Genomic DNA, 16,779 nt, shown 5'->3' with positions numbered 1-16,779 from the left:
AACTGAAACAGTCTAATGGTGTTGATTCCACTCTTTCCGTAATCCTCTCCAGCTTATTCAACATCACACTGTACCATTGCATCAGCGTTGCCCCTCCTGCGTCCCGCTGCGTGTCAGAAGCTAAATTTCAGCGACAAGCCAGCTTGACTCGATTCAGCTTCCTTTACAGTTCTGAAGGAATTTTACATGAGGAGAGCAGGCTCAGAGATGTTCAGCTCCCAACATGCAGAGGGGTTTTGGGAACAGCAACAGTGATGAGGCAGAGGGGGCAGAGCTAACCAGTGCAGTGAACCCCTTGTGCAGTGGAGAGCCCCTGAGCTCAGAAAGCCTGAATGGGGCTTGCAGCATCCTTCTGTTCTCCATACTGGCCCGAATTTGAGGCGGGGGCAGCAGCAAAACAGCATCCTGCTCTGACGACAATGTGGAGTGTGAGGCAGAAGAGATAGACATGCCTGCAGTATATTGAATTTCATGAGACAGTTTCTTCCAACTATTTTTTTTCCTGTTACGTACTGTCTTCTGTTGAGCTCTTTGGATTTCTTTGGGGAGCCTTTTCATGCACAGTGGAACTGAAGCCCTAGGCCTTTTCCTCTAGGAAGGGGAATGGTTCAACTAATAGATTAGGCTGAAGAACAACAAGGTTGCTGCCCGATAAAGAAATCCGAACAGGCAAAATAGCTTGGGGAGCTGATTCAGCATTTTAAGATAATCAAGGAGGGGGAAAAGAAGGGTGGGAAATAGGAGGCTAAAGAATAAGGCTGGAGACTTCTGTAGATAAATTATTTAAACAGCAGACTTTTCCTTCCCTGATAAAAGAGAATATATTTTACAGTTTACAGTTTACTTGCCTTTTGGGTGTCAGCTGTGGGAGCCAGCTTGTCTATATAATTGCGTGCTGTGCTCCTACAGAAATGACAGGCTTTATTTTCTGAGTAGTGATTTCATGAAATTCCAGTATATACAGCTCCTTTATCAAATCCCACCACTACCACCTCAACTTTTTTAAAAAAACACATTGCCAACAAATGAGTCCTATTTTATCTTTGTAAGAAGCTTGTAAATACCCTTCCTCTCTCCCACTGGTGTAATGATTGCTCCTCTCTCGTGCAGTATGAGAATGGAGAACAAGTTTAAGTTTTATCATGGCAGCAAAATGGCTTTAGTGGGCCCTGGACACAACTGGAGGTCTACATGTGTTGACTTAAAAAAAAAATTGTGACTGAAATAGGAGTTTGAACAGGAGGACCTTAGAGCCCAACGAAGCATTTTATAATGTAAAATAAATCCCTGTTAAGAAACAAATGCATTAACAGAAGTCTTCAAGCCAAGCTTCCCTCGGGGGGAAGCCATTTCCTAGGACAGAAATAGTAAGAAGGTTGGATGCACAAGTGACTATGTAGAGGGTTTGCCCGTTTGAGTTTCCAAAGTAGCATACGAAGGGAAAGCTGGCAAATCTCCATTTCGGAAAGTTATGTGAAATCTTCCTACTATTTTGTGCTCATGCCACTCTCCCCCTCTGGAAGTACCAAAATGTGTGTGCATGTGCTGTGCCCTTCACACACTGTTGCAGCTTCCTCAAAGTCCCATTTCTATGATGCAATTTGGTGTGGCTGATGGCCACATGTGAAGTTGTTCCCTCATTGGCAGAACAGATTGTGTGTGTGTCCTCCACACATTAGGCTCCCTCTTTCCCACCCAATCAGTATCATGTCAGAAAAGATGTATGCAGCCTCACCTGGCCATGTGGTTGCACCATTAACTTGAGTCTACAGCTATGCCAGGGGACCAAGTAGACACAGCTGTGGCTGTTACGTATGAGAGACACTAGTATGACTTGTATTTGCTATCATTGCTTCTGCGTAATGCCTCAAGTGGCTCTTTCTGCAGAAGCACATGTCCTATGAGATGGCAGGGCTTGCCACCAAATACGGCACCCCCACATCATATTGTCCCCCAAACCACTATAACACGTTATAGCACTTTCCCCGTGACACAGTGGCGTCATGCCCATTTCCTTCACTCCCGCCAGCAACAGCAAGGGACGTCTCCAGTAATGTGAAGTTCTGCTCTTGGTTTCTGTGGGAATGTCTCCTCCAATTATCAAGTTGTCAGGGCAGCTGAGGAACTGGTAAAATGCCACCATAATTTCTCAGGTTGCTTAATTTTGAAATGTCAGCAAGTTTTTCCACACACCCCCATTACTTCTATTACAGACTTTAAAGTGTATGAGTGTGTGTGTGTGTGTGTGTGTGTATACACAGAGAGAGAGTTTTCACAACTGTGATCTGATAGCATCTATTGTTTTACTTGGGACTTCGCTGTGGAAACTGAGTTGTCTCAGGTTTCTAACAGGAGTCTTGAAAAAGACAAAAAATGATGCCTCAAAACGTTTTTCTTTACTAACATACTTTTCAGATCTACTGTGTCACTGTTGAATTCATGGTCATTTAAAACCTGGAACTTGTTTTACTACAGACAGGACCATGGTTGAATTGTGGAACACAAGTCTGATTTGTTTCAGTTAAATAACTTTTCTATATCAGTGTATAGTATCATTGCTGTGGGCATGTTATGCTGTCTTGCTCTAATGTCTTTATTGTTGCTTTGAATCTCTGGTAGTGACAACTTAATTATGTTAAAATAGCTTAATGAAAATGTCTGCTTACTAGAACTTGACAAAGGAAAAGAGGAGACAAAGATCACAGTTAAAAATCAAAGCTGCAGTGTCTCATTTTTGGTATAACCCAAATCCTATGCAGATATTAACAATTCCAGTACAAGTAATAACATGAGGTGGGGCAGTGGCAAGGCACACTCTAAATATGCCCCCCCATGAATGTTTCAAAAATGTGTGTGAAGCCTCCACAGATACAATATGCTCCCCACAGCCAACTCATGGAAGGTGACTGGGGGGGGGTTGGGGGGGACAAAGCTATGGTGCTCATGCCCCCCACCCACATGTGATTTATTTGTACTGGAATTGCAGTGCTGACATAGGGCTACATTTACAGCCCAGTTCTATACATCTGTAGTTCTATAAGTCCCAACTGAGTTTAGTGGGATTGACTGCTAAATGTGTGCAGGGCTGCAACCTTGAAAACAAGCAGTCTAGTACCTATTTAGGCCTTCAAGAGCTTTGGAATAGTAATGAGTATTTGATGCTCTTGCCTAGCAGTTTTGGCTTTGGATTTCGGTTAAAGGGGAACCTGGGAAATGCAGTGTTTTGTGCTGAACTAGCTGGCCCTTTCTTTCAAGGAGAGGCCAACATGTTGCAGAATGTTTGTTGCAATAAACAGAACGATGCTGTATTCAGACCTTATAATGCCGTGTTAAGTGAAAACGTGAGGGGGGTGTTTGTGGATATGAGTGAACTTAGCCCCATATGCTGTTGTCGTCATTGCTCTTCACAAGATGGAGGGAGACCATCGGAACTGCACACACATTTTAGAATCCTGAAAAATTAGGACTCTAAAGTTATTTAGGGAGCCTCTCCACAAGTAAGAAGCTTCTCTGCTTCAGACAGTTGCCCTTCAGTTCATCATGGAGGGTGATGAGAAAATGATAGTGTTTTTGTTTTGAACTAGTCTGTCTGTCTATCTCCCTGCAGCGCTTCCCCCACCCTGCAAGTATTAATATTAAATGTGCAGGCCAGAAAAGGTTGTATTTGCACACAGCCTTTCAAAGTGTGCTTCGTCAGGGGGGTTGCAAATATAATACAGTGGTACCTCAGGTTAAGAACTTAATTCCTTCTGGAGGTCCATTCTTAACCTGAAACTGTTCTTAACCTGAGGTACCACTTTAGCTAATGGGGCCTCACGCTGCCAGTGCACAATTTCTGTTCTCATCCTGAGGTAAAGTTCTTAACCCCCGAGGTACTACTTCCGGGTTAGCAGAGTCTGTAACTCGAAGTGTTTGTAACCCAAGGTGTTTGTAACTTGAGGTACTATTGTAGTGATTAACTGCTTATAGGATAATACTATTTAAACAATTGTGTAATATAATAAAAATGAAACAAATAATTAAAATACCTGTGGAAAAAAGATAACTTTTAGACTTCTGTGACATTCATAGCTACAGGGAGGGGAAATGCCAAAAAAAGTCTAAATACAATTAAGAACTAAAAAAGAAAGATGAGGAAAATGAAGTAGTTTAGAAGTGAAGTGATTATCAAGAAGGGTGTTGTTCCAACCTGACCCATGGACTTGCATGTGATTCTTCTTCCTTGACAGGTTAGGGTGGTTATGAAAGTAGAAGAGAGATTCAGTGGCTGCCATCCAACCCAAAAAGAAGCACCTTTTGCTGTAAAAGCACCAGCAAATATAATTATAGGACAATATTTTTTTTATTTGCATGATCTGCTGCTATTTGAGAACAAGCTGGTGCAGATTGAAACTTCCAGTGCCAGCTATACTTTTATTTTGTTTTGATTTTATTGGGTTCTTCATATAGGTTATCTTCCATATTATTTCCTGCCGTGAAGTTTCAGGTTGGAGTTGGTTGGAATTTAAATCTAGAATTTAAAATAAATGACAACTTTGTCTGTAATTACTGTACAAATAACTAGCAAGCATCATTCTCACTGGTTGTTGTTGAAGAAAAGTAGCGGTCCTTGAACTTTTTGTGCATTCTTATTCTTGGAGAGCCAAATGACTTCATCAATTTTCTCAATATTTTACCGAATTATTCTACTTTTTAGCACTTACATTCCTGTGAAATGTATAACTTCCACATGCAGTTAACATAACAGAATATCATTACATAGAAAGAAACCATTGTCTGAAACTGCTGGTGTAAAAAGTCTGCCTGGTTGAAAATAACTGTCTTGCCTATTAATTGTCTGATGTGATCTTTCATTAGTCATAATCTAGATCAGATTAAAACTGATGTGTTCTGGTAAGTAATTCTAGACCACAAAATTTTATGTCATATTCCACAGACTGCTCTGTGCTGCCAACTAGTTGTTCTTCTGTCTGGCAAGGGGATGGAATTGTATACTGGACATTTTTTAAATCAGTACTTCATTTTCAGACTGTCTCCAACACAGGAAGTCTTTGGATATATCATAATACATGATAAGTTTTTTTAAAAGGAAAAACAGTTCAATTTAATTGAGACACCAATCAGCTACCACTCACTACATCTTGAAGAATTGCTTCCTGGGTATAATAATTTAAGAGGAAGACAATCATGGTGCGTTCTGCATGGCTGCATTACTTTCCTACAAACATGGATACAGCGAGGCTCGAAATAGAAAAGGTTGTCCCAAGTTTCTGTATTCTTTCAATGAGACAGATATGAATGTATCACAGCAGAAACCTATCCATGTTTATTTGGAAGTAAGTCCCTTTGAGCTGAATACGGCTTACTCCCATGTAAGTGCACCTAGGAGTGCAGCCTTTAAAATGTTAGCAACAAAACCTTTTGAATTAATCCAAACTTAAGGACATTTGGGCTACCTGTGCATTCTGCTAGCGTAGCTAGACTAAGAACCGACCAGGATTGCTCAGAGTGTGCAGTTACTAAGACAAAAAACACTCATCAGTGTTGTTGGTTTTTTTGGAAAGAATAAGGGAAATGCCCAAGTTGGCTTGTTTTGAAAACAATACATAGTTAAGATTACCTACACTTTGCCAAGTTTAGCTGTGTGTAGCTAATCAAAAATGAAAGTGAAAATTTCTGAACTCGTCCTTGGAGCCAAGCAAGTAAAACTGAGGCTTACTTTGGCTCTTTCTTGTCAGGCTCATATAAGAGTCAGTGTGATGGTGTCTGAATCTACTCACTCTATCGTTACTTAGTAGATTTTAATAATGACAATAGTGACATAAAAAGAGCTACAACAAAAAGCAGAGGACAAAATCTTAGTGTAACCATGCTAATCGATTTCCTGCTTCTACCTGAAGCTGCCCGTTTGCTGTGATTGAGCCTTTTTTGTCAGATGTTAGGCAGGGGAAAGTCTTTCTATACAGTCATACCTCGTGTTACGTCTGCTTCATGTTACGTTCTTTCAGGTTATGTCCCGCGGTGACCCGGAAGTACCGGAAAGGGTTACCTCCGGGTTTCGCTGCTCGTGCGTGCGCAGAAGCGGTGCATGCGCAGACACGCCACTGCAGGTTGCGCTCTTTTCATGTTGCAAACGGGCCTCTGGAATAGATCCTGTTCACAACCACTGTAATGGCACATTGACCCTAGAATGCTATCCCAGGGACAGCATTGTTTACTTGGCAGCCAGATTTACTGGGGTTTTCTAGGCACCATGATAAGGTCTTTTTGTATTATGAGTCTGGTGAAGTTTACTGAAATTGCTGCTGTTTAAACTTTATCGGTTCTTTTCCTTACAAAAAAAAAATATCTTGATTCTTATAAGCCAGCTTTGAAACATGTTTAATAATTAGGAAGGGGTGTGTGTGTGTGTGTGTAATGTTTAATAATCAAGGAAGGTGGATTGATGAAACTTATGTCAACTGAGTTATCAGTAGTTTGGGATGTATTTAAGGTGGTCAGAAGAAATGCATACTATTAAGAAAATCTTGAGGTGGATGCAGAAGGGTCAAATTGCATTTGGGGAAAGTCAAGCTTTGTCCCACTTGCTAGATTTCTGAGGGAGAAATAATAGTTTATTTTTTATTAAAACTCTCATCTTAAACATATTTTATCTGAAGTAAGTTGCACTGCAGCAAGGCTGCCATGTAGTGCCATACGGCTGAGGTGCCACTTTCCAGTAAACGCCAATATCCCTTCCTAACCAAAGTGCTCTTGCTTTTCTCCAGTAAGCATTCTTTTGGATTACAGCCTCATTTTAATTTCCTGTTTTTGATTTCATTGTGATTTGTATGTGAAAGTAATCACAGGGATCCAACAACATGGGTGTTTGTGTGCATTACTCTTCTGGTTCCTCACTTCCCCCTTGGGCACTGTTTTTGGCTATTGTGCTTTTTGTTTAACACACAACATGATTTCACAATCAAATCTCGTATTCGGACACATAGTAGTTCCAGTATATCTTGTGTGCTCACTCATCTGTTGGTTTTTTCCCCCCTCTCCCTTCCATTCCTTTTTTTTTTTTTTTTAGAGGAGATATGTACTCTTGTAATCGCAGAGACCTTTCCTGAGGATGCAGGAACCTTCACTTGTACAGCAAGAAATGACTATGGATCAGTCACAAGCAGTGCAGAGCTGACCGTGCTGTCAGGTATTCAGCAGTGCTGATGTAGTGTTTAATGTGTATGTGAAAGTCAGTGATGTTTTTCTGGCCACTCTTGGACACAGCTGCAGCAGTGTAGTGAGACAGTCCCTTCCCCCTTCTGGGTGCATCTCATGTTTAGTCTCTGATGATCTTCCCACATCCTGTAGCACTGACTTGATTACTCTTCGTCTGGGTAGGAAGAGTATGTAATGTTGACATGGTGAAGAGGCTTCTACATAATCTTCAAAGGCATTTAGGAAATAGGAAAAGTGGCCATATGGATCTCTCTCAGCCTCCAGAAATGCAGCTGCTAATTTTGAAGGTCAAGTACCATCAAATGTGTGCAACTGAAACAGTGTTGCCTCTCCTCCCCCAGAGGATTGTGAGCAGCTATTTGATCTTTGTTTCAATCAGTTCACTAATTGTGTGAACCAGGTTTTCCTGGTGTTATGCACTTGCAAGCACAAAGAAAGGGGATTTAAAATCTAAGGATAAAGGGCAGAGTCAGAGTTTATCTCATGTCTTTTTAAATGATATGTGAAACACCCAGAAGAAAACCTTAAGGCGCTTTTAGGAAATATTACAGCAACTGGCCCTAAAACTCTTCCATTCAGTCAGATGACGAACTTGACTGATAGCCCATTAAAAGCACGTATTGTGAACCATTGACTGCATCCAGTTAATTGCAAAATAATTATTCCTATTTTATTAAAATCACAGTAATTTTATCAATAAATATTTTCAATAATTTAATATTTGGGGTACCATTCGACTAAATTCTAATCAGAGTAGACCATTGAAATTAATGGCCCTAATGTAGCCATGTGCATTAATTTAAATGGGTCTACTCTGATGAGTAAATCTTAGTTGAAGAACAAACACCCTTTGTCTTACACTTGGGAGGAAAGTTTTAAGTAGATCTGGCAGATTTTAACACCAAGCTTCTGAGGCTAGGTGGCAGCAGAGGCAAAATGGAAAAAGTTGAGTTTCTACAACAGGCGAAAATGCAGCCCTCCTGTCAGTATCAAATGCAAAACAGAAATGCATACAAAAGCCTCGTAAAAAGTTGGCGGTTCTCATACACAGTGATGTGGAATATCTGTGGTGAGTGCTAACACAACCGATCCATCAAACTGGCTCACTCAGCCAGTGCTGAGCATTCATAAATCAATTACTGTTCTTAACTGGCAACTAGCTCGACCTACATCATGGATAAACAGCAGTGAATAAATATTCATTAAGATGATTACATCAGCTCAAATGTGCATGAGAACTTGAGAAAGGCATATGCCTTTTGGCATAGCTGCTATAACTGAGATGCTGACATCACCTTCAATGAACTAATACTGTATTTGTGAGAGTAATTGAAACTATCTGTTGTAGTTACAATCTTCCATCTATATTGTTACCTTTTTCCTCCTCCTATTTTAGCCAGTTCTGAAATCTCCAGCTGTGACTTGCCAATGAGAGAACAGAACGACGATGACTTCCACCACTTCCCACCCCCACCTACAAACCTTGAGATCAGTTCTATTGAGCTTCCTCCAAAACACTTGGAGAGCCACCAGATGAACAATGCCAGATCCAGTGTAGCAGCTTTTCAATTACAGCTCAACTCTGCAGAGAAGAAAACCAATGGTGTCCATCCTAGCCGTAAAGTAAATGGGGTAGTTAACGGTGACACCCAAATCAATATATCTTCTCATCCTGCTGGCCTGCTTTCACCTACAAAAACACCACCTCCAGTCCTTGCTAAGCCAAAGCTGTGAGTAATTCTGTGTTTATATTTATTTTTTATTATAGGAACCAACTAAATGGCATATATAGAATCCTAGAACCACTGAGCAACAGACATGGATGGATGCATGTGAAAAAACCAATGCGTGCTAATGCAGGATAGCATCTAGTGTGATGGGACTAGGATTAGGGGAAACTTTGGTTCAGTTCTTCATTCAGCTGAGAAGCTTGTTTGATAAATTTGAGCTATTCAGTATCGCTTAACTCACAAAGTTCTGCATGGGGGAAACCATTTACACTTTCATGAGCTCCTTGGACGAACGCTACAGTAGAAATGGATCAAGCAAGTGTTACTGTACTACATGTGCTTGAAGTGGAAACCTGCTACCAGATGAAGACAGCTCCAGGTTTGAGGGGACTCTGGGCAAAACAGTTGCCCCCCTGTTAAATTGGTGGCCCCTGAGTCTTGTACTTGCTGCATCAACACTCGGCATCCTAGACCAGCCACTGTGCTCAAAGGCAGTGAAGATGGCAGCAGCCCATTGTCCAATAGTGCTCAGTGTCATCCATTGCAGGGCATTATGGAACCCAAACCCAAGCTCTTGGGGGTTGGAAGGGTTCCAGAGCAGGTATAAGGGCTACTGGGCCCTCCCTAGAACCTTTGAGCACAGTGGCTGGTCTAGGATGCCGAGTGTTGATGCAGGCAGGCCCTGCTGCCATTTGAGTCTTGTACTTGCTTTCGTACATGTGTGAGATAATGGCCCCCATGCAATGCCCAGTTTCCTCCACATCATGGTCTATCCTGCCATACCCATGTGCATTTGAGTATACATCCTATACTGAGAAAGCCTGAGTAGTCATTTACTTAAAGTTCTGCTGTTTCTACAGCTCCTATTTCTTTTCCAGTTAATGTGCTAGGCTGGCTTTATTTTTGTGATTTTGATCAGCTATAAATAAATGAAAGGGTTCTGGGAAATTTTACCTGAAATAGTAATGATAAAAGCTGGTGTGGTGTTGCAACTTGGGGAAAACTACTGATAGACATATGAAATTTATATTTGTTCCCGCTTAGTGTGGAAAGAGAGAAAGCACCCAAGCTAACATTTAACTGGATATAAATGGGATATTCTTAAACATTGGTCATGCTAACAGCTTAAGGTACAGTCTTCACTTAAAGGTCAAAAGTATTCTTTTTGTCCATTTTTTTTTAAATCCTAATTTAATTTCTTCTTGTCTCTGAAAATCAGACACAATAATTTTTGTGGTTATTTGTGAGGTTAAGACATAGTTCTTGCGGAATGACATCACCATCTCTCTTTATGAGCTGGATTTTGAGCACCAGACTCAGGTACACACTGGAAGGCACTACTGTGCTCAGACTTAGTTACAAATTATTCTGCGTTTCTTGTCTTATACTGAGGTTCAGAAGAGGACATGTTCCAGTTCAAACATGCCAGTGAGATACTTAAGTAATAGGATTACTAATGCAAAATCCAGAAAACGAAAGAAAAAAAAAACTTGAAAAAAGAGGTGATGTTTAGGTTCAGTGCAGTAGAGGTGAACAGTTGCAGGAATGGTAGAGTCAATGAGGAGGAGTCTTTGGCAAACGGGATTGTTGGCAGGCCATATTTAGGGGATGCCAAATGGGGAAACCTGAAAAATGTAACTGCTGACCCATGAGCTACTTTGCTGTGAAAGCACTGTGGAAAGAATGAATTAGGATACAGTTCAGGATACATCTTAATATTTGCTGCAAGACTTTTGAGGAACAAATCTGGTTATGCACCTTAAGCAAATTCTGCAGGCAACTAGATTTGCCTCTCATTTCAAAACTTGAAACCTTTTTGCATTGTACTTGCAAGTAAATGTGATTTTGGTCTAAAATGTGTTTTTACGCTAAGGTGTTAGCATTGTAATGTGGCTAAGCTATATGATGTCTAGTATCTGTCACCAGTTATCTTTTTGCTGATAAGCTTGTAGTACATGGTTAAATTTTTCATTTAATCTCGCTCTCATATGCTCACCTAAATGTGAATTACAGATTGAATAGGACCATGTTGTTGTTGTTGTTTAGTCGTTTAGTCGTGTTCGGTCACGAAGAGTCGGACACGACTAAACGACTAAACAACAACAACATGGTCCTATTCAATCTGTAATTCACGTTTAGGTGAGCATATGAGAGCGAGATTAAATGAAAAAGATTGTATGTGCCATGGTTGAGCACTGGTATTTAGATTATGTCGCTTTGTCAGTTCTCCTCCATTGACACATGCAAGTTTCCATTAGAGGTTTTGATCATTTAAGTACATGGCAAATGGTAGTGGTGGGAATTGTTCAAATGATTTTGTTGAGGCTCAAGTTGTAAACCCCTTTCTAATTAGTAAAAGGGCATGTCATTTAATTATGATTTATATATGAGCAGTATTCTATGACATGCATTTTGCATTCTAAAAATCAGTTAAATAGTAAAGTCAAATGTAATGTACTCTCCCAAATGAGACCACCCATTCCGGATTTAGCAGAACTCAGCTTTTCTGTATAGGCAGTAACCATTTTGCAAGCATCCAATTGGTGTGCAACCACTGATGCATGGGTCCTTTTGGACCCAGAAGAGGGCAGAACGTGGGGTTAGCAGGGAGGTTATGTGCACTCTGCTGACGCACATGGGGACCAGGAATGGAACCCCCAAACAAAATGGTCTCAGCCTGTAATATCCTGCCTTTGGATTAGAGTGTGCTAATGCATTTGAAGAAAAGGGTTAGCCTGTTGTTGTAAAAAAGAGGACTTCACACATAATATGTAACAGAAGATGTAGCATGTGGAAATAGAATGATCAACATCACTCTTTTTTATATTCAGAAACCTTTGCATGCAATTGTTTCTTGGCACTGCTGTAAAACCGAAGCTTTCATATGCAGAGTTTGTGCCTGCAACCAAGAACTGCTTTACAAGAGAGAGGCTTCTAGATTATGCCGTTAAATACCATAGTTCCTACATTGTTTGAACATCCGGTACTTCCTGTGTTGATAACTCAGCTGGCACCTTTTAATCGCTACTTGCCTTCACAGATCCATAGAACAAAAAAGAGCTGCCAGATGGGTTGCAAATGTTCTTTTTTTAAAAAAATCATTTCACTTTAAAATAAATATTTTATAGATTTTTATTTTATTTAAAATACATCTAGGTCAACTGAAGGGCAAAAATCTTCTCAAGGTGGCTCATAAAAATAAAATGCAAGCCTGCTTCCACCATTCAAGCTGCTTTTTCTCATAGAAACATGCCTGCAGTATTGAGGGTGTGTGAATCCAGTTGGAGAATAAACATAATCAACTTACCATGAGCGTTAATGTTTTTTCAGCTACCTTCTTCTTTGGGAGTTGACAAGAAGGGAGAGAGACATTTTATAAGAGCGTTAATTATCTCTGGTGGGATTTTTTTTTTGTATTGTCAGTTGGCTCCAGTATAACCAAACTCCCAGCCCAAGGTGTGCACAGTTGACATGTCGACACCATTGTGACTACCCAAAGCTTCCTGGAGAAGAGCTGACAGCTACTTTTAAAAAGTGTAACTCCCTCTTTATCCTATTTGTGTTGGAATGCTGTTCCAATTAATCATGGACAGTGTTCAAAAACTGTGTCTGCTTAGCAGTCTACAACTACCTTTCTGCTTGGAAAGGAACAAAGCTGTCAAAACTAGTTGAGGTCTAGATCTTCAGAAATGCTGAGCACACCAGTCTGAAATTAATGAATTAGAATCACTAGATTCTTAATCCCCTTATGTTTAGTCTGTTCCTATGCTTGAAGGTATTACAAATAAACCATTTGGTTTTATTGTTTTTTTTAACCGATGCAGTTGATTCCGTACACCTCATTCTTTGTTTGAGTATGTATTAGGTCACGGCTGAGCCGAAAATACTAAAAGTTAATGCTTCCTGTAATGGTTCTAGGGGTTGCTCGTGCGTAAGCCGGTGCAAACACCTGGCTGGGTTGCCTGAGTGAACCTTTTCTGTCCGGACAGCCACTCACCCGTGGCTGTCTCAATCGCTGGCAGAATCTGTCAGTGGAAGTTTCTTAAACTTCTTCCAGCAAAGAAGCTCTTTGACGCCTAGCTCCTCCTACTCTCTCTGCGCGAAAGCCTTCTGCGCAAGGAGGGCGTAGGCAGCGGAGGACCCCTACTCTCCCCGCTGGTCCCCGGCAAGGAGTCATGGGACCGCCTCGCCGCTTCCCCCATCTGCCCCCCTTCTCCACTGGTGCTACGCTGATTCTCTTCCCCAGAAGATGGGCTGCCTCTCCCAATCCCGGGACGCTCTCTGGAATCCCTCTGGATTTTGCTCTCTCCCTCCGGCACTGATGGCAGTTCCCTGACACTTCCTTTATCATTTTCTTGGCAAAATGGAGAGGTATGCTCTTAAAGGGGGAATTAGAGCATTAATATTAATTCTTATTCTGTCTCTGTCTAATCTGTCCATGTGTTGTCTGATCATTCACATTAAATTGCAATGGGCTTGTGGGAGAATGGCATTCTACAAACTAGGATGACCTATTTTGTGACATGGAGAGATTAAATAGCCATTAGCCCAAGAAGAGATGACTCTCTCTTAATCTGCAGACAGTGACTTCATACCTTGCTGATTTAGTGCTGATGTGCACATCCAGAAGCATTAGGAGGTGTCCTGAGGAAAGGTTCCCCCACAGTCATCATAAAGGAGGACACATGGGGTGACTCCCTGTGTCAGCCACATCAGCCCAGTATGGGGTTATGGCTAGGTGAAACATGCTATGGGAGAAATCTGGTCTAGTTAAATTTATGTTGCGCTAGGTTTAAATAAGGGCATGATTGCACATTTCCTCTCTTGTAGGGGAGAATTGATGGGTATGAGGGAGGTTATGTAATATTTCCCCTGTCGCCTGATTGTTCTCTGTAGCCTTTCCTTTCCCACCCAATTCTCTCCACTCGCCAGCCCCAAACTTGGGCATATTTCCAGCTTCTGGATCTAGCTTGGAAGACAAGTTTTGGGGAGATCCAACAGTAGCAGCTGGCAGACTCACTCACTCACCTGCCCCGGTTTAATTTGTAATTGGACTTGGCAAATGTTGTGATTCCCATAGTAAAAGAAAGAAAGGAAATAGCCCTTATTATTGTCTTGAACTCAATTACAAGACAAATCTGATCACACCTCTATGAATTCATGGGGGAATGCAAGCAGTCTATTCCTTATTTGCCTGTGAGCTCCCCAACTAATTTTGCCCCTGCCTCTCCACATATCTTGCTGGTATCCCTGGGGAAAGTATATTTCCCAGTGTTAGAGGTGCCATAGGCAGAAAGGATTGACTTTCCTTCCACCACTGAAACAGCAGCCAGAAAAGCAGGTGAGGGAATTTGATTTGGAAGATGGAGGGGAAGGAGCAGAATTCAAAGCAGTTACACATTGTCCCTCATATTTATTCCAATATAGTTTACAAAGCAAATTTAAAGATCCGAGTTGGAGAAGCTTAATTTCAGAGCTCTTACAGATGATCAAGCAACTCCAGAATAGCTTTCCCATCTATTACATCCTGCCAAATGAGGAAAATTAAATCTGTACATCAAATACACATACATATGTAGTACAATTAGTATTCTTTAGCTTCCGTGATCTACCATAAATTAAAGGCAAGGAGAAGTGGTCATTGTGATCCAAGGACTACAGATAAGGTGCTGTTAACTGTTTGCAGCCTGCATGGGACCAATATTTTAAAAATGCATTGGTTTAATCTGTGTTTGGCGTAAGAAAGAGAGAGAGAAATGAATTGAGATATTCTGGTGTCATGTAGTTCTGAATTTTGGATTTGACAGCAACAAAAAATGCTGCCGTTGTACTGACCTTTTTAATAGGTGGAGAGAACTAACTGAATTTCCTGCTTATATAGAATCTAATCTGCAATCTGACAGGAAAAATAAAATGTCCCCATACCATGGCCATAAATAAAAGCCAAATTTGCTATATTTTCAATACAGTGGTGCCTCAGATTAAGTACTTAATTCGTTCCAGAGGTCCGTTCTTACCCTGAAGCACCACTTTAGCTAAAGGGGCCTCCTGCTGCTGCCACACTGCTGGAGCACGATTTCTGTTCTTATCCTGAAGCAAAGTTCTTAACCTGAAGCACTATTTCTGGGTTAGCGGAGTGTGTAACCTGAAGCGTATGTAACATGAAGCGTATGTAACCCGAAGTACCACTGTACATGATTTTGTAGTTGTGCTGTTGCACAGGGATGGGAGAATCTGTCAGTTTCTGTTCCTCCCAGTTTCCCATTTTCCCAATCTTAAATTTCTCCACATTTCTACAGCTGTGTGTGTGTGTGTGTGTGTGTGTGTGTGTGTGTGTTTGTGTGTGTGTGTATATACACACACATGAAAATGCATTGGTATTTTAGTGCAAATTTCTCCTAAGAAACATGTTTTTGTATGCAGTTTTAACTAACGTACATATATTTTCAAGCAATTTCCCTACCTTGAACTTTTGTATGCTATTTTCACTAACGTGTTCATTTAATAAATGCATTCTTTCAAACCCTGTATTGTTGGATAACTGCATCACAAAATTCAGAGACGTGCAAATGTTGCAAGATGGCTGTGTTTCAGTTTTCATATTGTTTTGGAAAGGTGCAGATTAAGTCATTGTACCTTTTAAGTGTGACCTGAATTGAATCTCTCCCCCATTCCTAATAGGAGAAGGTAAGTTTGAAATCAGTCATGTTGGCCTATAAGGAGATCAGTGCCATTAAAGGTATCTGTCTTTCTATGGCCTGATGCTTTTCCCTGTATTGGTTAATGTATTTTCACTTGTGTGCCTTTGTATTTAAGAATGAAACTGCAAGAAATTTAGCAGATACGAAGTCTTCTTGTACTATATCACTCAGCTGTGCATGAAACCTGCTAAGTGTCACTTTTGCACAGAGGCATTGCATCTCTTTGTGGATTTTTGGTCTAGTACATTTAATAGATAAGCAACATTGTACAAAATCAAAAAAAGTTACCAATTGGACACATGCTTAAAAGAAAATATGAAAGGAGCCAAGCTGCCTTTAGTGCCAAGAGGCTAAATTGACCTATTTGGTGTTGCCAACTGTAGTCTTAATCTCGTTCTAAAATGTGCTGATTGTTAGTTGGGCAGGGAAATGTGTGTGGGGTTTTTTAAGGAAACGAACAGGAAATTGGGAGATTCTGGCTAATTCCTGCTATGCAGAGAAAAGCATTTCACTTTTGAGATGACAGCATTTTTCTAAGTTCTACAAAGCAAATCAGTTAATGTATATTGATAAAGGAATGTCAAACTTGCCAAATCATGCAATGGGCAGAAACAGTGTCAAGGTAACATGAGATTTGTGACCCTTGCAATTTAACTATAAAACTTATCCACCAAACAAGGAACACAGCTGATGGGATTTGTAGTCCAAAACATCTGGCAGGCACCAGGTTATCAAATGCTGTTGTAGAGGATTAATGAGCTAAGACTTAAGTACTTGAATGAACAACATGTAGATTTTTTTTAGTGTTGTGTCTTCCTTACTCTAGGAAGGCTATTAGGAAAGAGCAGCTTTGGACTCTAATAGTCAACCTTTGTTTTCCTGATTAGCATCTTTAAGGGTTAGATCAAAGAAGATATACTTTTGGAGGATCACATGCTTTCCCTTTTGTTTTTGTTTTTTGTACTGAGCTGTTCTTTTCTGGTCCCAGTCTCTGTCTGCTCCCTGTCTATGCACTTTTTCTTCATTTGCTTATTACAAGCACAAAAACTACTGATGCCAACCTCTTTGATTTTTTCCCTACCACTCCTTAGACATACACCTTCCTCCTTTACTTTAGAATCTCACTTTTC

At 40.7% G+C, this 16,779-nt stretch overlaps 2 protein-coding genes across 4 annotated transcripts in view; one reads left to right on the top strand and one right to left on the bottom strand.

Annotated features, from left to right (window-relative positions):
* Window positions 1–16,779, bottom strand: part of CBR4 (carbonyl reductase 4) — a 239,934-nt gene that overhangs the window by 96,619 nt on the left and 126,536 nt on the right. The window lies entirely within an intron of this gene.
* The window catches only part of PALLD (palladin, cytoskeletal associated protein), a 218,710-nt gene that overhangs the window by 94,242 nt on the left and 107,689 nt on the right, over window positions 1–16,779 (top strand). For all 3 annotated transcript variants that reach the window (XM_081875220.1, XM_081875221.1, XM_081875222.1), the window contains 2 exons: window positions 7,070–7,189; window positions 8,615–8,948. In XM_081875220.1, the coding sequence (XP_081731346.1) occupies window positions 7,070–7,189; window positions 8,615–8,948 (454 nt within the window). The remainder of the gene's footprint in view (window positions 1–7,069; window positions 7,190–8,614; window positions 8,949–16,779) is intronic.

This window comes from Podarcis erhardii (genome assembly GCF_964252035.2).
Source record: "Podarcis erhardii genome assembly, chromosome: 9".
Lineage (NCBI taxonomy): Eukaryota > Metazoa > Chordata > Lepidosauria > Squamata > Lacertidae > Podarcis > Podarcis erhardii.
This window is presented reverse-complemented; position numbering and strand designations above follow the sequence as displayed.